The sequence below is a fragment of the Pseudorasbora parva genome, chromosome 16 (assembly GCF_024679245.1).
Source record: "Pseudorasbora parva isolate DD20220531a chromosome 16, ASM2467924v1, whole genome shotgun sequence".
Lineage (NCBI taxonomy): Eukaryota > Metazoa > Chordata > Actinopteri > Cypriniformes > Gobionidae > Pseudorasbora > Pseudorasbora parva.
In genome coordinates this window covers 32836436-32858401 of record NC_090187.1, presented here as the reverse complement: position 1 = coordinate 32858401, position 21966 = coordinate 32836436, and the positions used below count along the sequence as shown (strand labels likewise).

General features: G+C 37.1%; 3 protein-coding genes across 3 annotated transcripts; 1 reads left to right on the top strand and 2 right to left on the bottom strand.

Annotated features, from left to right (window-relative positions):
- Positions 1–1137: 1137 nt before the first annotated feature.
- Positions 1138–7901, bottom strand: ctsd (cathepsin D). Its single transcript, XM_067420339.1, has 9 exons — positions 7702–7901; positions 6594–6750; positions 5312–5435; positions 4522–4640; positions 4235–4434; positions 3968–4090; positions 2769–2913; positions 1921–2019; positions 1138–1679 (listed from the first exon to the last, which is right to left on the bottom strand). Exons 1-9 carry the CDS (start codon positions 7761–7763, stop codon positions 1512–1514), a joined length of 1197 nt encoding a protein of 398 aa, XP_067276440.1. The 5' UTR covers positions 7764–7901; the 3' UTR covers positions 1138–1511.
- Positions 7902–10177: 2276 nt separating this feature from the next.
- bhlhe41 (basic helix-loop-helix family, member e41) lies at positions 10178–14081 on the bottom strand. The gene is made up of 5 exons (XM_067420335.1): positions 13826–14081; positions 13659–13722; positions 13420–13527; positions 13192–13303; positions 10178–12934 (listed from the first exon to the last, which is right to left on the bottom strand). Exons 1-5 carry the CDS (start codon positions 13885–13887, stop codon positions 12015–12017), a joined length of 1266 nt encoding a protein of 421 aa, XP_067276436.1. The 5' UTR covers positions 13888–14081; the 3' UTR covers positions 10178–12014.
- Positions 14082–15559: 1478 nt separating this feature from the next.
- On the top strand, positions 15560–20879 carry sspn (sarcospan (Kras oncogene-associated gene)). The gene is made up of 3 exons (XM_067420336.1): positions 15560–16137; positions 18701–18787; positions 20125–20879. The coding sequence occupies exons 1-3, from the start codon at positions 15883–15885 to the stop codon at positions 20482–20484; spliced, it is 702 nt and encodes a 233-aa protein (XP_067276437.1). The 5' UTR covers positions 15560–15882; the 3' UTR covers positions 20485–20879.
- Positions 20880–21966: the final 1087 nt, after the last annotated feature.

The window sequence follows — 21966 nt, the reverse complement described above, 5'->3', positions numbered from 1 at the left end:
AATATTAATAAAATAAAAAGTGTACTGTACATGAATAAATATCAAGGATACAAAAATATTAAAATTCTGTGTATATAAATTAAATATCAAGTGCAGACCATTATACATCCATTATCAACTGATGAATATTAAAAGGCACAATATGTAAGAATTTGTGATTAAAATATCCTAGAACAATGATATATTTTGTTGACTTGTGTACTTACATTATCCTAAATATTGCAAAGAATATTTAAATCCAAAGAAATAAGCAATTTTAACCAGGTCATGGGCCATGTATGTGCATCACCTATCAATGACATCCCAGGTGAAAAACACGTACTATTAAATGCATTAAAAAGTATGTTCTTAGTACAAAACAAATATACTATAATGCTTTTAATCCAATTAATAGTTGGTCTTTTTCACCAGGACTTGTTCAGTTGTTAAGGCTGACATCACGCGGCAGCGCTTCCGGGTCCAAACGCTCGATCTTATACCACAAGAAAAACTACAAACGGTGCTAATATACACACACACAATGTGGTGTAATACTACAAAAAAAAAGTTATAATAATAACAACCTTTTTCTCCATACCAAAATTCCAGATGGCCAGACAGTGATTCATCTTTTATAAATCGTTAAAATATTAATGTCTGTAACGCTGTGACCATAGAGAATGTTGTGTAGACTGTAAGTATTTAAAATGTTTAACTTTTTTAAACGATGTTTAATATGAAAAAATAGCGCTCATAAACGGGCATCAATGGCATTCTCAAGTGAAACGAGTTGAGGCTTGGACCCAGAAACGGCGTTCCTTACGTCACGACTTAAGTGGATACCCATGTTACCCTTGATTTCCATAAAAAACATGGAAACACCAGATGCTATAATATATTTTGTTTTATTACACAGGTGAGCCACTGTTTGAATACATTAAATCGACAGAAAACTAACCATTATTATATAGCTCAACACATTTAGTCTTATTGTTTAAATCGAGGTGTCGTCAAGCTACGCCTTTGTTTTGAATAAGCGACCACTAGTGGCAAAAATTACATATTGTGCCTTTATTCATGAAAATTTTAATCATGCATCTAAATAAAAAGAACCTAAACCCTGAGCCTTTATTTACATAAAAAGTATAACAACATAGGTGGGTTTAAAACATCTTTATTGTCCATTTTGATTTGTTCTGTCATTGGAAGGTCATTTTCAACAATAAAAATCTTAAAACAAGTAGTGTCTAAAATCAATGACAACAATTATAAAATAAATGTTAAAACCTGGTGTTACGATCACAGATATTCAAATAAGCCTTCGACTAAAGCAAATGAGTGTAACTTGTCATCTTTTTGACGTTTCCCTGAATCATTTCCTCTCCACGTGCCTCTTTAAAACGAAAACATCTGAAAGCTAAGAGCAGTGCAAACACATCAATCATACCGCTACGCTGTCATTCAAGCAGAGATGATGTCGAAAGGTTCCTAGATTTCTTATTACTCTCATGACACACTTTAAGTGTTAAGGTTTACACTTGGGCGGCCTTTGCAAAGCCCACTCGGTTATTCTCTCGATCAAACACAGTGTAGTACTGCCCTATGAACACATCACCCAGAATCCACAGTGGTCCAGCAGGGGGTGGGATATCCAGACCCATGAATCCACTCAGACAGATGTCCTTTCCACCCTGGCTTTCCTGTAAACACACACAAAGATAGAGATCATCTTTAGAATGTCTTTTGTCATTTGTAAGTAGGAATCACTTCAGTGCTTTGCTTTCACAATACTGGCTTCTAGCTGCATGTGATTTATAAGAAATAAAACAGCAGGCACATATTTAATTCTGACTCAGGCAAACAACACCTCGATTTCACAGCTCTGCTGATGTGAAGCACCACATCCAAACAACAGAACTGAGGTGACAAAACAAGACTGACCTTGAGTATGTACTGTTCTCCAGTCAGTGAGTAAGTCTTTCCACCCAGGACGAATGTGACAATAGGAAGTGTGGGCACTTTCTTGCAGTCAACCATATACTACAGAGGAAGTGTGTAAGAGAACATTATTAAAATGTTATACTTTCATATAAAAGCGACAACTAAAAACAACACACCAAGCATGCATGCTTTGTTCACCATAGTCCAAAATAATAATTATATAAATAAATACATTTTTATATATATATAATCAATGTTAAGCGGTCCAATTTTTTCCACAGCTATATTTTACAAAAACAATTCAATAAAAAATTTGTTCAAAAGTTTGTGGTCAGTATGATTTTTTTTTTTTTTTTTTAAAGAAATTAATACTTTTATCCAGCAAGGATGCATTAAATTGGTCAAAAGTGACAGTAAAAATTCATAATTTACAGAAGACTTCCATTCAAATAAGTATTGTTCTTTTGATATATTCACTTTATATTCATTAAAAAAATCCTGGAGAGAATTTTTTTTAATCATGGTTTCCACAAAAATATTAAAATACTATGATATTATGAAAATACTAAAATACAATTTTCAACTGTGATAAGAAATGTTTCCAAATCAGCATATTAAAATAAGTTCTGAAGGATCATGTGACATTGAAGATTAGAGTAATGATGCCGAAAATTCAGATTTACCATCACAAGAATTTTAAAATAGAAAACAGGAATTTTAAATTGTAATAATATTTCATAATATATTACTGTGCTGTATTTTTGATCAAATAAATGCAGCCTTAGTAAGCCTACTAGAACTCTTACTGACCCCCAAACTTTTGAACTAAATATTTAAAGTTGCAGTACCTCTCCCTGGATCAGAGGAATTGCTCCTATAGCTTTCTGCAGGGCTTTGACCTCAGCAGCTGGGCCGGTGATCAGAGACGTTCCAGTGTCCACGATGACTTCACATCCTCCTTTACACAGAGTCAACTCGCTGCCAATGCTCATGCTACACACATAAACAAAGAGCTGTGAACACTAGATTATTGTAATAGGGATCTTCTGCATTTTAGTGGTTCAGTGCTAAGATTCTTGCCTCTCACATGACAGACATAACATGCATGCCACATTTCATAACGCAAGTTCTAACACAAATGAACATAAACTGTGCTTAAAATTCAGAGCATTTTATGATAAAGGGATTTTGTTTTACCATATTTAAAATAGCTTGTCCATTACCTAAAATGTATGCTGATTTTAGTGGAAGAAAAAAAGACCACTTTCCATAATACATTGCTCTGTGGTAATCACATTTTAAAGGGTTAGTTCACCCAAAAATGAAATTGATTTCATTAATGGCTCGCCCTAATGTCGTTCCACACCCGTAAGACCTCTGTTCATCTTCAGAACACAGTTTAAGATATTATAGTTAGCCTGAGAGCGTATGTATCAGCATATTGATTCATGATTCGGATCGCCAATGTTACGTGATTCAGCAGTTTGACACACGATTCGAATCATGAATCAATCCACTGATTCATTACCGTTTGAATCTTTATTTGAGGTTTGAAAACAAATGCGGAAGAGAAGACAATGCTGAATAAAGTCGTAGGTTTTGTTATTTTTGGACCAAAATGTATTTTCGATGCTTCAAGAGATTCTAATGAACTAACTGATGTCACATATGGACTACTTTGATGATGTTTTTATTCCCTTTCTGGACATGGACAGTATAGTGTGCATACACTTACATATGCTCTCGGACTAAATATAAAATATCTTAAACTCTGTTGCGAAGTTGAACGGAGGTCTTACGGGTGTGGAACGACATTAGGGTGAGTCATTAATGACATCAATTTCATTTTTGGGTGAACTAACCCTTTAAAATGTGATTACCACAGAGCAATGCATGATGGAAAGCCAGAATTGATTGACAGTTTGCAATGATACTTTCTCGCCTAAAAAGATACCATTTCCAGCTTTGATTTTTAAATATAACTCTGTATAAATCAACTAAAATGTTTAGATGACCATTGCATTAAGCAGAAGCAAAGATTTCTCACCCATCCATGTGAATCTGCCAATAGGCCTGTCTGCTGATGTCCACATAGTTAAAGTCTCCAGTGTAATATTTGGGGTCTGTGCCTCCAAGGAGCAACTCACCACCAGGTTGGGTGTCTGGGTTTCTGTCGGATAAAAAAAACAGAGAATTCCAAAAAAATCAGGCCCACGTATGCATGTTTCAACTGCATTATATACATGTTTATGACACTGACATGTAATTATTTATTTATGGAATAAATCACAATAACCTAAATACATTTACTGACCTGTTTAGGTAGAAAGAGAAAATATTTTTCTCCACTTTCTTCTGGCTCATCATCATGTCAAAAACAGGAGGAACCCCATCCACGGCGATGCGAGGGTAGGCCATGCCGAGAATACCATCAAACTTGGCTGCGATGAAGGCCACTCCTGGCTGTTTGATAGCTTCTCCAAATATCTGCTTCTCAATCGCAATATCCCCAACCTAAAAGAGACATAACAGGTCGGTTTATTACTTTTAACATTTCTGGCGACAAAAAAATGTTCAGACTTGTAAATTGTCGATTCCTACCGTGCATGTGTCCTGGCTGAGATACCCTGACAAGCTTCCGGATCCATACTGTATGGCAAATTCAGTCCCGTTCTTCACATAGGTGCTTGACTTCCCCCCGTTGTACTTGTGATGAAGCACTACAGGGTTAAACAACAAAAGAAAGAAATACTGTAGTTGCAATAGTCTTCTTCTCCAGAAATGAATGGAAAAAATACGTCTGCAAAAGAGGCTGCTGAAAAAGTGGGCGGGCACTGTTGCACTATTGCTGTGACAGGTTGTCCCACCCTAAACATGTCATCAGAGAAGAAAAGAGATGCTGTTGCTAGAGGAAGGGGAAGTTATTTTGATTAAATATTATAAGGGCACAAAATAATACAATAATGATGTGCATTGACAAATAATTTAGAACAAATACTGCAATATTCCATAAAATATAAATCGTCAGTTTAGAATTTCATGGTGACATTATCTCTTCCATATAAATTTTACTACAGATACAGATCATTGCTCACATTATAAAACACCCAAACATTCACACCAAGTAAAGTTGTTACTGAGGCTGATCTGCAAGACTGCACCTATGTTGAAAGGTAGCGATACAATCTCTGAAAAGTTCTTAAGATTACAGGAACAAACTTCCTACCACTAAAAAGAGGTAACAGATTAACTTGAGCAACATCTGGCCACAGTGAAATAACTTCTTTTTGGTTAAAAAATTCATTTCAAACTTTTTGTTAATAAATTTAAGGACAACACTGATCTGATAATATCGTATGAGATAAAATTCCAATGCTGTGTGTGGACTTACAGCAGGCGATATCCGTCAGGGAACAGTGGACCGAGGGCACCCACAGGTTGGAGGATCCGGTGTCAAACACTACAGTGAAAGTCTGGACAGGAGTGCCAAGGCCGATCTCTCCATAGTACTGAGCCTGTAAACAGAAAAAGCCCAATTCATTCAAAATTCAGCACCACAACAGACTGTAAAAATACACTTTCACAAGTTTACAAGTACTAGGTTCTTAAAAATATATATATATATTTTTTAAATGCATTCAAATATTGCCTGTGATGAAGATTTCAGTGTAAATTTAAATTTCTAAGAACTCAATGAAAAATGCAACAAATATCGCAATAAATTTCACAATAAATGTGAAACTCCTATTTTACTGAGTTAGTGATATTCTAATGTATTACGACCTTAAATAAAAACCTAAAAATGCCAAACAATTTTTCAAATGCCTGTCTTGAATCATAATGTGCAATAATAAACAAATGTGGGTCACACTTTCAACTAGGGTACATCTCACTATTAACTACAACTTATGCCTCAAACTCCTAATTACTGCTTATTAATAGTTAATATGGTAGTTAGTAGTAGTTTAGGTATTGGGTAAGATTAAGGGACGAAGAATATGGTCTTGCATGCTTATAACCAACTAGTTAACAGTGAGAATTGGACTTTCAACTAAAGTAAACACGAATGTTATCTTTGACCCTTAAGATCTTAGGATCAATTACCTAAGCCCATATAAAAAATGTGGCTGGCAATAATATCAGCTGTTTACTGCCAAAGAAGATTATTGTGGCCTACTGTGGAAAAGGCATAGTTACAGAAGCATGACAAACAAACTCATGACCAGCTGTCAATCACACCATCACATTGTCCATTACAGCTCATGACAGGAAACAGACTAGCACATTTTTATGAATAAAGTGGACAAAACAGGTTTCAAGTTCCCTTTTTTCTACTGTTAGTCACGTTCCAACATGTCGACATAGTGGCATTAATTAATCATATGACATGACTGAGCAAAAGGACTGTATGTTAAACTTTAACAACTGCTTGTCCTCATTCTTGCTACTTCCTTGATGTACAGTTTTGTGCAACCTCTGCACTTAAAGAGACATTAACATGCCTCTGACATCAAATTAATAAATTAGCGATCTTCCGGAAAAAAACAACAGGATAGAGATGTTTGGTAAATGGTTAAGCCGCTTCTTTTACATCAAGCAGAGCCAACGGATTAATGTGCATGAGCACATTCCTTTCCCTACAAAGGGAAGTGATGTAAACAAGCAATACTCACATCCAGGTAGTTCTTGAGTGTTTCTGGAGTAGGACCATTGCTAGCTGGGAAGCCCAGGTTGTATTTCAGGGGCACAGATCCAGCTACAAGCTCCTCTACAGCTCTGCCAGAATCACTCAGTGTCCGTCTGATTGAACGAAATTTCTGTAGTGGAATACTGGAGAGAAACAGACACAGAAACATTTGGATTTACTTAACTGCACACGGTTATCTTGCGGTCACATCACCTGCGGTGCACTGCGAACATTCTCACGCTAAAAGAAAGTCAAGGCTCCTTTCCACCCACTCCATCATGATGAACACAAGCTATCATTTGTATTTGTAGACAACGCATGTCATTTGATTTGAAATAGTTTGGAGAAGGTCAAACTATTAAGTTAGGTTGCCAATTGCTCACTATATTTACAATCAACCCTGCCAAGTTTAAGGTTTATTATTATTTTGGTCAACAAATGTAAGTTTCTCTTTGCATGTATATAACATTAAAAGCAACGGTGTTTTGGACTTTTCTTGGGTGGGGAGTCAAAATAAACCCCAGTATGTGGTAAATTAGGTCAATTTATAATATTCAACTCATATAAAAGAACAAAAAGACCTTCCACCATAAGGAACACAATAAAGTAATTGATGATTACGAGGTATACATATTATTTACGTGTTTTTGAGTCATTTGGAGGAGATGTATCAGCTTCCGTGCACTAAACGGGATTTCTAAAGATAGGACTTTAAAGGGCCCTTCATATTGATCTATAAACAACTCCTGGTTTCTGCTGAATCACAAACGACCAGCCTCTTTGTCTAGTGAGAGACCTGTAACGGCCTCTGGGTCTTTGTAATCGTTTTCACAAAGAACTGTGTGTTAAAACCTGGTGAGCAGCCTACCTAGTGCCTAGACAGCATGTTAACCATTTATAATTAGATAGAGGCGCGAACGTTACGTCTTAAGAGACAACTATGATATTTTAATTAACTTTATACAATACAAAGTTAGTGCAACTAACGTGAATGAACTACTACAATAACCACACTGCGATGTTTACAAGGCACGCCGCACGGTAATGATAGGCTTGTTTTGTTGTTATTGTTAAGTTTGTTGGTTCGACCTTACCGAACAATCGCGTCGGACGTCCACAAAAAGGCAGCAGCTAGCAGCAGGCAGGCGATTCTCATGTTGGCGAGTCCTCAGGACCTGTTAACGTATCTGAGTAGTATATATATCGGTCTGTGAAAGTGTTGTTGTGTGGTCTGATATGTAGGACAAACGGCTGCAGTCAGCTGATGTGATGGTGGTGCTGCCGAGCAACTTTTGCTCACCGTCATGTGACGGCGTATTGAAGGACATCAAGGCTGCGCTCGATTTTGCGCAATTAGTGTTTGAATAACGGGCTGGGCTCCGAGGAACTGTTTATTAGATACAGACGTGAGAAGATTAAACTACTGGTGATTAATCTGACGACTCTTTGACCGAAATAAATATAATTAAATCAAATTAATCACATTTTAATTTAGTTGCAATTATATGTTAAATATATTTACCTACATATAGTGTACCGGGCCTGGTTTCATAGACAGGGCTTAGATTAACATTAATTAGGACATTTAGGTAGCTTTAAAAAATGTGCCATAGAAAAAATATTTCTGGTATGCATATTGAGACATATTTAGAGCATGTCAGTGCAAGTTGTTTTGCAGTTAACAGCTCAAACATGCATTTTAGTTTGGGACTAGGTTTAAACTTTTTTTTTTTAATTATTAAAGCTATTATATTATATTATATTATATTATATTATATTATATTATATTATATTATATTATATTATATTATATTATATTTGTTATATTATATTATATTATATTATATTATATTATATTATATTATATTATATTATATTATATTATATTATATTATATTACATTATATTATATCCAGGTGGAATCATTTGGTGAATTTGTGCTGATCATTTCAATTCGGATTTCCCCCCTTAATTTAATTTATACAATTTACATACATATAAGCATACAATATTGACAGATAGATATATTAAAACATTTATTTAATGTTATTTATATATTTATAAAATATTATTTTTAAAATATAAAATGTATTTACTATTTCATTATTTTATTGAACTACATTTAAAAAAAGTAAATAAACCTCTTTAAATATGTAAATTTAAATGCAAATTAGATTTATTAAAATATTATTTAACCGTAATTTGTCCTTTTAAACGTTGTTTATGTATTATTTTATGTTTGAATTATTATATTAATAAATCTCAATTACATTTTGAAATTCTGACAGATTTAAACAAAGATTTTAAGTGTAGTTACACACTTTTTAAAATGCACTTCTAATTAACAAATGTAGACTACACACACAGTATGCGGAGAATAATACTTTCGTTTCCTCGTGCATCACTAAAACGCTAAACCGTGATATACGTGTGTGTGCTTTATCAAAGTTTCACTGTTTTCAATAAAACAATGGGCTATTTGAAACTAGTTATAAATGATATGCGTCTTTGCAGTTTTGCCACTAGAGGGCAGTGTGATCTCGATAATGTTCTCCAGTTAAATGAACCGTCCAGCAGACACTGACAGCAGATTCCACAAATTTGCACGAGTTTTTGTTCTTTAACTTGTTCAGCGTAACAGAATGCTGACATGTAAAACCGAATGACCTCTTATCACTTCTCACATCCCCAGCATGGGTGTCCTGAAGTAAATGTAGCACTCTTTACAGTTCAGTGCAACCACTGAAATAACACCATTTTTTCCACAACTCTTATTACGTAAGACTTCCAGACATCCATAGCTGAATGTTTATATAAGCGTTTAGATGCGTCCTTACGGTTGGTTTATAGGCTACTTTTTATTTCACAAAAAAACTTTGATTTGCAGTTTTTCTGTCTAAAAATGTAGCACTGTATGTCTGTGGTTAGCTTCCTTGTTTTACAGATTCATATCACATGTATTAACTTTGGTTGTTTTTACACATTCCGACATTATGAATCTCATGTCAGCTGATTTCCAAGCTGACTCATTCTTTGGTTTCGAAAACAAACAACCAAATATGTGCAAAATGGAAACCTTTATTTAACGTATAAGTTTTGTTTGTTGAGCCCATCAAATGCTTGATTTTAATGTCTTTGTGATTAATTAGAGTACATAATTATAAATGGGCACAATCTAGTTCATAACAGGATAGTTTTTATTTCACTTTTATTGTTTTGAAAAGTTACGGGCGACTTCTTTCAGATTTCTTGATATCAGTTGTAGGTAAGTGGTGTTTCTGGGTGGTTCACTGAGTGTCACATGCATACTTTGACTGTAATGAAGTCTGAATGATTCTGTCAGTCTAAGTTTATTAATTTTTAGGTCATATTTAATTCCATAAACTATCCAAATCAAACTAGCCAAATCAAATTTTGTTGCAATATTGTCCTGTTTAACACTGTGAAGCTGCTTTGAAACAATCATCATTGTAAAAGTGCTATATAAATAAAGTTCATTGATTGATAAGTGTGTACTATATGAATATCATGTGCATTTCGGTGTTGAAATGAATGAGGGGGTTGATAGCATTTTGTTTACATGAGCTTATGTTTATTTGACAACTGAGCTGCATAATTTCAAACAGCAAATGTGTAAAGCGTTAAGGAAATGTGCAGTAGTCGCTCAGTATATCCTTTAAAAAAATCCATAGATTTCTTCTACAACATGAACATTAAACATACAGCATATTCACAAACTATATACATCCACATGCCACTGTTTAGGCAAATGACAGTTGAGGCAAAGACACTATAGGGCCTATGAAATGTGTTACAATGCAGAAATAAATGGCAGCTGGTACATCACTGTTCCTATGCATTCATAAACCCAGTTCTAGAAAAATAATCACATTCAATAAAACTCAAGAGCCTTCCAAGATCTCCTGGTTTTTAAGATCTGTCCCATCTAAAAGGTCCGTTTACATGTTTATTTGTCATGTTACAGTGCTCCACACTATTTGTACAATACACAGCATGACCCATATGCATTTAGCTTTTTCAAGGTCATGAATAGTGACAATGTTTCAGAAAAGGCAAACACATTTGATATAATCACATCTTACCTTACATACTTTTCAACAGCTGTCTCAGACTAAAATGAGCCAGCTCACTAGCTCAATATTCCAACACTTGCCTTTTATTTAAGAAGATTTCCTTAAGAAAAACATACATGATTTGATTTCGAAGGGCATTGGCTTAAAAATGAAGAGTGAGGATTGTGTTATAGGAAACTGAGAAGGCAAGAAAAAGTGCACTTTACCTCTGGATTAAATAACTACTTTTATCAGAATATATACAGTACAAACTTTTATATCTACCAAAAGAACACAGATTACATTCAATATCAAAGTTCCATAAGGTGCTATAATACCTTGTACATTTTTGCTAGAGGTGACACAGGACAAAGATGTCAGATTGTTGGCAAAAGCACTCTCAGTGATGATTGACGGGTGATTGGTCCCGCCTTTCTCATCTGGAGTGCTGATTTCCTTCACAAGTGATTCAGACTAATTGTTCAGGAGAGGGAGAGAGACGGGGGCTGCTGTAACATTACATCAGAGGATTGTTGCTCACACCATTTGTCCAATTAAAATCGCTCGAAACATTTAGTCTCCACCCCTACCAGAGGAGCATCTCTAAGGAAAGGAGTCCTGGCCCAAACTCTACGGCATGTTGAGGTATGTAGGTAACTCTTTCAAGCACTGAACATTGAAAAGAGCGAAATAGGACTGAAATCCAGTCATACTATAATAGAAAGTTGTATCTGACAAATACTGCAGCAGTCACACCAGCCTGCTTGAGGTCATTATCAAACATTACATCCAAGAGTCCAATATGTGACTTCCAGATCTTTTTTCTTTTCTTTTTTTGTAAATAAAAAAAACTCAGCTAGGATAAGCGCTGTTCTTTAGCTTAAAGAAGATTAATACGTATTGCACTAAACTACATTTCTTCATTGAAAATTAACAAAAGACAACAAGCAAAAAAACCCAGAGCAAATCTGAGATTTTCACACATTTTCAGTCAATACTAATATGCCATTAGATGGCGAGACATAAAAGGACATAAAAATCGCTGCTGTCAATTGGATTTTCCTTCAAATATCTCAAGGAATCAGTGCAAAAGGCACTGGCTGTTACAACGTCCCCCATTCTCCCCTAAAAAATGATAAACCAATTTGTTTTCCTAATAATAATAATAATTATAATAATAAAAATGACAAATAAAATAAAATAAAAAACAGCCTTTGCTTGGAAATCCATAGAAACACTATACTAAATACTCAATGACAATTAAATTAAGATAAACAGATAAATAGCAATTTTACAAGCAAACTAGTGTGCACTCAAAGGTCAAAAGATCAGCTTTATGTACCATCATTTTCATTTCTTTGGGACTGATAACCGGCTTCATTCTCTGAGCCTTGGTCCCCAGACACCGGAGAGGCCAGATCGGCCTCGTTGGACAGGTCACCGTCAGGAGACGGTGGCTCGTCATCTTTTGAGGATGCCGCATCAAATCCGGAGGTTTTATCGGAACACACACCGGGGAAAGCGATGGCAGCGGCGGCCGCGGCGGAGGCGTGAGTGGGAATCCCGGGGTAAAGCCACGGGAACGGCGTGGTCAGTGCCGCCGCCGCCGCTGCTGGGTACACCAACTTCTCCAAATGACTTTTATCAAACAAAGGCATGTATGATGCTGCTGCGGATGGGTTTATGAAGTAAAACGGCATGCAAAATGGAGTTTGTTGTCCACCAACACCCGTCATTCCCATTAAAGAGTTCATAAGCGCCACGTCCGGTCGGGTATTGGCGGAATCGGATGCACCGTTCGCAGGCCAGTTCAGTTTGGCTTTTTTGGTGACGCGTTCGTCCCCGAACTCCTGCTTGATCTTAACTCCTTTCGCCGCGTCACATCCTTTCTCGCATTTGCCCTCTCCCTTCTCTGCCTCTCCTCCGTATCCGCTGTCAGTGTCTGTGTCATTCTCGTTAAGCTCGAGGTTCTGAGTCCTCTGGATGACAGGGACGCAGTTGGCTTGTGTGTCTCTCTGCGTGTCCCGCTCTGGAGCGTCGTCGCCTGGCAACTGCTGCTGCAGGATCCCTGCGCCCGGCTGGAACTGCGCGGAAACTTTGTGTAAGTGGTTGATGAGTCGCGTGCATCTCTGCTCACGCGCCGTCCAGTTCTCCACCTTGTTCAGATACTGCAGGACTTCTTTGGCACACGCTTGAAAGCCTGAGTGGAACGCGTCTAAGTCAGCCTGGAGGGAGGACTTTAACGATCGCTCCCCTGTCATAAAACAAAGACAAAGTCCTGTCATTAAAAACAGAAGAATGACATACACAGACAGATAAACTGTAGATAGATAGATAGATAGATAGATAGATAGATAGATAGATAGATAGATAGATAGATAGATAGACTTCATTATGCATTCATATGTGCAGTTATTTTAGTATTTAAGCTACATTTATTCTGTTTTACTTCACGTGGTGAAGATGTTTCTCAAATTGCATTGTGTGTGGGTTGCATATTATATAATTTACCATTCTGCAAAGCGATGATTTTCTGGTGCTGTTGCTCTGTGACAGCTGTCAAAGCGTTCAAATGCTTCAGCGTCAATTCAAGAACTACCGCCTTTTCCAAGTGACCTAGAGTCTGTAATACAATACATTCATAAGATTTCTCTACTTTCATGCTTTTCCTATGGGGGTAATATACATTTACAAAACACATTTGAACAAGAGTTTAAAAAAAATGGCAGGTGACTTTACCGTAAGTTTGAGATGTTCAGGTAATAAATCTTTCAGCTGCCCAATACATTCATTTATTCGGTCCCTCCTCTTTTTCTCGATCAGTCTGTGTGGTAACTTGTACGCGTCCTGTGAATGGGAAGGAGCAGCCATTGGAAAAAGTTCTTAAAGTAATAATTATCACTCAAATCCTTAATAACGAGGTGTTACGTCAACTTGACGGACGTCACGTTTCCACCACGGGTCCACCGTTTGCTTACCTTTCCTTCTTCTCTCTTCATCCCTCTTTTGGATTTGCACATGTAGAGAGATGAATATTCAACCCTATAAAAGAAAACACTAATATTAACCTCAACACACATACAAATAAAATAAGTAGCATTACTTGAAACAAAATTAAAAACAAAACATCCGAATATAAAATTACCCCAAAAAATCCGCGTGATCCAGGAACTGTCTGCCCTGCATTCTAGGTATTCTTTCATCCATAACTTTGTCCCACTTTCGCGCGCGCTTCCTTTACAGTCAGGTTTCGTTAATCCAGTATCAGCGGAGCGGCAGTGCGTTGTGTCCGGTCTCGCGCAGCACCTCTGAATGATGAAGTGTGTGCGCGCTCGCCTAAGCTGCCACTTTGCCCAGCACTCAGTCTGTGCTCGTGGCGACTACCGCGCACGCGCGCCTCCACCAGGCAGGAACCGCGCGCATACTCACGTGTAAATGCACCAGCTCGAGAGTCTGGGAATTAAATGGGTTTGAAAGTTGTCAGTTCATTGCTGAAAGAACTCTGAAAAATAAATCACACGGTACCGCTCCAGTGCATTAAAATAATTGCATTTTAAGTCTCAAGAATTATATCTACACAATATGAAATACCAGAATACTTCATATTAATACCATTTAAAATGAGGACATAAAAATGTATTGTTTCTATATAAAGCCAATTAAAATGATTATAGACTAAACCTATAAAAAATTGTTTTGTCATTTTAGAAAAAAACGTCAACAACAGTATTGCATACTAAATAGTAAATAGTAAAAGTAAACAAAAATTAAACCACATTTACAAAATGTCTTCATATAGGCTGTTTACAAGAGTTGACAAATGTAATTATCACAGTTTGTCTAATCTGATAATTCCTCTTTTCCTTTTTTTTGAAAAACATAATTATGCTTAATATCAATTCTTCTTCTTCTCATTAATAAGTATGTATTTTAGTAATCTTTAAATGCATATTTTTTAAAAGATTTGCAAATACAGACAGTTAAGATTGTCTTGTATATTGTAAAGGAAATTAACTGTATCAATAATTTTTTTATAACAAACTGCAATGAAAATGTATATACATACATGTGTGTGTGTGTGTGTGTGTGTGTGGGGTGTGTGTGTGTGTGTGTGTGTGTGTGTGTGTGTGTGTGTGTTTGCAAATATCTATGAAAAAAATGTATATATATATATATATATATATATTCAAATTTTTCATAAATATTTGCAACTTTATAATGGTAACTCTTCTAGACTTCTAGAGTTCTGTGCAACATGTTTAGCTTGGATTGACGTCTTTAACATCTACAGAGATTGCTTATAGGCCTACATGTTATCTGAGACGAGGTGTGACATAACACAACAGCACAGAAAAAGCTCTCAGTATAGTGTGGCTGAAAATAGACTACATTCTGTCAATATCCAGTCTTCAGATCACTCCAGCGGATTAATCCATTAGGTTAAAAATCAGTGCATGAAATATAAAATAAAGGGGGTAAAAAGTTTTACCAATGGTCTAGGTGAATACAGACATATTCACTATAAGAAACGTGTCCTGCATGTAGTTAATGAATCTCCATAATTAACACAAAGTGAAATGAACACGTACTCTCTCATAATATTCATAAGAGATTAACTGTAACCTGCTCACATGCCCGCGGGTCACGTAACTTCATCAAAATCATGTGACTGACTCCAGGCTGTTATGAATAGATTACACAGTGTGTTGCAGGAGGTTGGAAGGACGCAAACACTCGCCCACATGTTTGCCAGTGACCAGAATTGTTACTGCTCTGTAAGATCCCTGTTTCCTGTTTAGTTTCAGGGAGACTGGTAGTTGTCGTGTGTTGGAGTCCCCCCTTTGTGTCTCCCCTCTCCTTCCCTACCCTCCCTCCTTTCCGTCTCCTCTCCTGCGCTCTATATGTGGCTCTTGTGGAATCTGCTCCAAATGTTTTCCATATTAGTTCAGAACCCTTTCTGATTCCGAATAGCGGCGCCCGAGCAGCGAACGCGTAGGGAGAGAAGCCTCCAGTAAGGAGGGAGGGGAAGGGCAGGGCAGGGCAAGCGGCAGGCAGTGTGAAGGAACAGTCTAGCTAAAGAGAGCAAAAGAAACGGCTGGCGAGGAAGAAAACGAAGGACTAACAGACAGAGGGCGAGAGCAAGAACACCCAGTCGGCCTCAAAGGAAGATTAAGAATCCCAGCACTAGACAGAGGAGGAATTATGGGGTCGGGGACGAGTCCGAAGGGGTCAGCTGGAGGAGGCAACGCAACCCCTGGCAATGAGAAGAATGGTAAAGCAAAACCTGAAGGCCCAGTGCTGGAGGATGTCCAAACATGTTGCGGCTGCCGCTTTCCTTTGCTGGTCGCTCTGTTACAGCTTCTGTTGGGGATCGCGGTAGCAGGCGTGGCCTTCCTCATGGTTGCCATTAGCCCCTCTCTGCTGGCCAGGGAGACGCCCCATTGGGCCGGCATCATTGTAAGCTTCCTTTTGCTCTTCATCAACCTCTCCCTCAACTCCCAGCATGCCTTCTTTACTCTTACATGCATGAGGCCATCAGATTCTTTGGCCACACAGCCTTATACTGTACATAAGCATACAATAAGCATGCTGTTACAGAGAGCATGTGTGCATCTAAGTACAAAAATAACCGACTAATACTGTTCACACTGCAAGCCTTATTAGTGCTCAATTCAGATTTATTGCTCAGATGTGTTTAAAATAACAGATTCAAGTGTGGACTGAACATGATCCTGTACTTACACGCATGCTCAAAAGTACAAAAACAAAGGCCGCATCCCAGGAAACATTGGTCCAACTGCACAAATCTTGTCCTTGACCAAAAATATGGTCGCGGTAGGACGGTATAAATCGGGAAAATGAAACACAGAACATTTCCTAAAAATGCATTCAGATACGTCCGTTCAACCCTGGTGAAAAAAAACGCATTTGCTGGTTAGGTAAGCTATGTTTTGAAGCATGACAGCTGGTTGAGCTGGTTTATGCTGGTCCTTAGTTGGCCATGAGCTGGTTTAAGTTGTTCCGTCCTGAGCTGGTTATAAACTGGTTCTGAGCGTTCTCAAACCAGCTACCATGCTTCAAAACATACTTAACCATGCTGGTTTAACTTTCATTTCGGAGCTATTTTTCAACCATGACGGGGCGTGTTGGTAGGGCGTCTTTTAAACCGTCATTACACGTCCAAATGTTTGCTGGGAATGGGATACAGCACGCTGTCTTTTATAAAAAAGGCCATTAAAGTCAATTTTGATCTGTGTTATTATGCGTTCATTTTTCACGGCGATACGGAGGACAAAAACAAGCATGAGATTATATTTAGATATTCATGATACGACCCCTAAAGTTTTGCTTGTATAGCCTAAAGCCACCTTAAAAGGTTAGTTCATCCAAAAATGAAATTGATGTCATTAATGACTCACCCTAATGTCGTTCCACACCCGTAAGACCTCCGTTCATCTTCAGAAAACAGTTTAAGATATTTTATATTTAGTCTGAGAGCGTATGAACACTTTTGGTGAACTAACCCTTTAATACTTACGGAAAAGTCGAATCAATTAATATGACTTATCAAACTGAGCTCACTGGCAAAAGAAAATAAATAAATAATATAAAAATAAAAACCCATCTTAGTCACACATGGGAAAAAAAATCTGGGGCCACTTTTTCCAGTTGTAACGCTGATATGAGATTCACCACGGAGAGTTTTTAAATCATTTTTCATTGTTCAGCAGTGATTTAAAAAGAAGTTCTTACCTTTGCACGGAGAAGCAGTCGCAGAAGTTTAAAAACAACTCGGGTTCCTCAGCTAAATTAATCTAAAAATATACCGCAATTGTATGTTTGTTTGAGAATCACCAGAGTGTAAGATCAAACTGTACCTTTATAAATAGCAAATGATTCTTCAAAAGATTCAAGCCAGCTAAAGCGATCCCTGAGTGCAGACGACAGACGACGTGCATGTTCAGTCACGTGACAACAAAGATGGCACGAATTTGAAGAAAATACAATGCATTTGTTACAGTATTAAAGGGTAAGTTCAAAAAATGACAAAAAATGAAATTGTCATCATTTACTCACCCTCGAGTTGTTCCAAAACTGTATGATTTTCTTTCTTCTGCTGAACACAATAAGACATTGACGTTCATAATAGGGGGAGAAATAAAAAAATTACATGAATTTCTTAAAATGTTCATTTAAATTGCTATTTTGCATCCTGTTTGCTATTAAGGAATCAGAATGTAAAAATGTTAAAAGCAATTCTCTGTACAATTCTGAATGCCACACACATAACCCCCACATACAACACTTTTATTGTGTAAAACATTAGCTAATGTGGCAATAAAATATAAAGCAATGTCTTTATGAGACGGCTATATTGAATACACAAATTCAGAATAATGAATACATACAGTTTATTGCATCAATATAGATCAGAAAACATCCCTGGCATCTCAAGTTTAGGCCTCACGAGAGTGAACGAGAAAAAAATGCTGAGGTCACCGAGACTTCTATGCCTCAGAACCTGGGAAAAACAATCAAATTAGATACCACACGTTAGTCACAAGACTCCAATCACGCTGAGAAAAAAGCGGGGGAAACACACAGATAGAAGAGGGGGGAGACTGAGATAAAAAAGCATGAGAGATAAAGATATCTTGGAGAGTTTGGGGAGGTTAAGCTATTCAATTTGCAGCAGCAGTCAATATATTATCAGATGACAGCTCAATGCTGAGTTGCACAATGCCGATTACAATAAGGGTTATAGTTAGCTCATGACAAGCCTGGCAGACACAGTAAACTATAGGAGCCCTGCTGCACTGCTAATAAGATTAGATCAACCCAGTAAACTGGCATGTGTTCATGGCAACAATGATAACATTTTTCAGCAACAGACTGTGAGATGCACATGGTAATGGTGATCCACCCTCCCTGCAACTCAATTAGCATGTACGATGGTTTATATTTGGTACATTTAGGGTCTAAGTGACAAAATTCTCTACTGTATTTTGATGTTTTGCAGATGTGTGTGGTGTCTCTGCTGGGATTGATCCTCTTCTGCATCACCAGAGTGCCTGATGAGAGAGCGTCAGTTCAATTTATCATAAAGGTGAAAAATAAATGCAGCTTTTGGATAAAGTGACCATTTCAATTGCTCCTCAAATATATTTCAAACAGACTTTAAAAGTGTTCTTTAGTGGATTATTTTTAAGTTATTTTAAAATCTGATCACTGAAAGGTTCTTTAGGGTCCTCAAAATGGTTCTTCTAACTCTTTTTCTAACAAAACTGGAATTTCTCACTCCACAATTTGGTCCTGGTGATTCTCGAGTCACCGGCTCATTGAACCAAGATGATGTTGGTCTTATTCAATGAGTAAGCCACTCCAGGAAAATTTCTTTTTTTTGTTTTTGTTTTTACACAAACTCTATTAATGACACAAAAAGCCACAAAATACAAGACTACATTTGATATTCATGCAATGTAATAAAATATTGTTGGTTTAACTTAAAAATTAAGTAACCTGGTTGCCTTTATAATGTTGATATAATGAGTTGATATAATGAAGGAAATTGGTTTAATAAATAGAAACTCAAAATATTATTGTATCTGAACCGCATTAAAAATGTGATAAATAATGAAAATTTGGCATGTTTCACTGCATCATCACAAATAAAACACACACAATTATCCAAAATGCTTACAAAATATTTTAATAATATTTGAACAAAAGTTGTCGATTCTCAAAAATGTTCATTCTATCAACTTTAATTTTTTATTTCAATTAATCAAAATTTTAAGGCAACCAGGTAGCTTATTTTTGAAAATAATTTTTAGTTTTTTTTTTTTTTTCAGAAAAAACAAACAAAAAACAAATCATTTTTAGTTTTTTTGCATGGGGCTTGACATTTAAAATCACTATCCACACTGAAAAAATGTGCTGCATTAAATTATTACATACAATAAACTTGGATGTTTAAGTAATTTCAACCTAAATTACATCAAACTAACAAAAAGAGTTGAATCTTATATAACAAAAATTTGAAAATGGCTTGACTTATTTTGATGAGTTAATGCCTTAACCGTAATAGTCATAACTTATTGATCATATTTTTATTTATTTTTTACAGTGAATTTCTATTGTAAAAATTACGCCTACATTTCATTTTGTGTTTCACATAAGAAAGTTATACTAGATTTAAATGGCAGGAGTGTGCTAATGACAATCAAAAATATTTTAGGTGACCGTTCTCTTTAATTAGGCACATTTTTAAATATTTAATGGACCATTGACATTGGCAGTAACATTATTGAGTCATCAAGACAGAACACTGAGCGGATTTTAAATGAACAAGTACAGGCATTTCAGTCTATTAAAACCTTATTTCCATCGCCCCCTGAATTAATCATCATAAATGACTGCATTTGCTCTCTCACTTCCGCTCAGCTCCTGTACTTCTTCCTGTGCACTATGGGGCTGGTCATTTCCGCAGTGGTCATCGCCTTCCAGTGCTACCATTACGCCCTGATTAACAGCTACAGCTGCAAAGAAATGGTGGAGGATTGTATGTGCACGCTGGACCCTGAGGATCCCATCGCCCGCAAATTCACCTACAGAGGTGTGACAGACTGCAGTGCCATCAAAAGCACTCTACCGATGTATTACCTTCTGCAGATGGTGCTGAACCTGGCTCAAGCTATCGTCTGCCTGGTGGGGGCCTTCCTGATATGGAAGCACAGGTACCAGGTGTTTTTCGCTGGGCTACAGACGGGATCTCCTTCTGCCCAGAATTGGCAGAAAGTTTAGGGCACTGAGAGATTTCTGTCGAGAAGTAAACATGTGGAGCGTGGGAGTGTTTGTGCCTTTGGGGAAGAAACTGTTTGCTGCAATATCTGCCCCTGTGGGAGTTTTCCCTCATGTGACCTTTTATCAAAGCAATTGAATGCGTCTGTGTTTGTACTGCCATATTTTGAAAAAGTTCTATGCAATTTTTAGAGTTATTGTATTTTTCTACATTGGCCGTTTGATATTTTCCCACTGCCAAGGAGAGTATTTTTTGATCTATAATGCAAAAACGAGACCCTAGAGATTAAAAAAAAATGAGTGACACAATCTGCTGTTGTTGTTGCTATTGTGTTAATGCCATGCATAAAAAGTCCTTTAATTGCCAGCATTAAATTTTGCTTAGTCAAAAAACAAAACACCTTGAAATGCAATCATTGTACTAGCTTCACCTTTCACACACATTTTTTCATTGTCACACTTTTTGCTCATTGTTTTTGAGACACAATTCTTGGTTGTTCTGCCTGACTGGCAGAATAATATTTTAAAAAGTATGGCAAAAGTAGTGTCTCACACAGCCAGCCATCCACATGATGTAAAAGAAAAGGTGATTCATCAGACCAGACCACCTTCTTTCCATTGCTTCATGGTCCAGTTCTGATGCTCACGTTAGCACTTTCGGCGGTGGACAGTGTAGCCCCATACGCAACAAACTGCAATGCACTGTGTATTCTATAGCAATTTGAGCTACAAGAGGGTCGTCTGTTTGATCAGACCACACAGGCCAGTCTTCACTCTCCACGTGCATTATTCAGCCTTGGCCACCCATGACCCCGTCACCAGTTCACCACTGTTGCCTCCTTGGATCACTTTTAATAGATACTGACCACTGCAGACCAGGAAGAGCTGCAGTTTTGTAGATGCTCTGACCCAGTCTAGCCATCACAATTTGGCCCTTGTCAAACTCGTGCAAATCCTTACACTTGGCCATTTTTCTTGTTTCTAATACATCAATTTTGAGGACAAAATGTTCACTTGCTGCCTAATATATCCCACCCACTAACAGGTGCTGTGATGAAGAGATAATCAGTGATATTCACTTCACCTGTTCTGATGCTCACGTATGCTCTGCTCTGATGCTATATGTATATTTATACACCGAAAAATAGGGTGTCAAAATTGTACCTTTAGCTTGTTGCTGGGGCAGTACCCTTAAAAGGACATCTTTGTACCTTTTTTACTCCTAAAAGGTGCATATTAGTACCTTTGAGTACAAATGCGTACCTTAAGGTACTACTATGAACCTTTTTGTGGTAAAAATGGTACAACGTTGTTCTTTTAAGGGTACTGCCCCAGCGACAAGCTGTTGTACCCCTAAAGGTACAATTTTGGCACCCTATTTTTCTGTGTACATATGGTGTACATACTAGGTGTACATTAAGCCATATCACATACTCAGACATGATAATATACAATCATATACAAAAGAAGCGACACTTAATATTT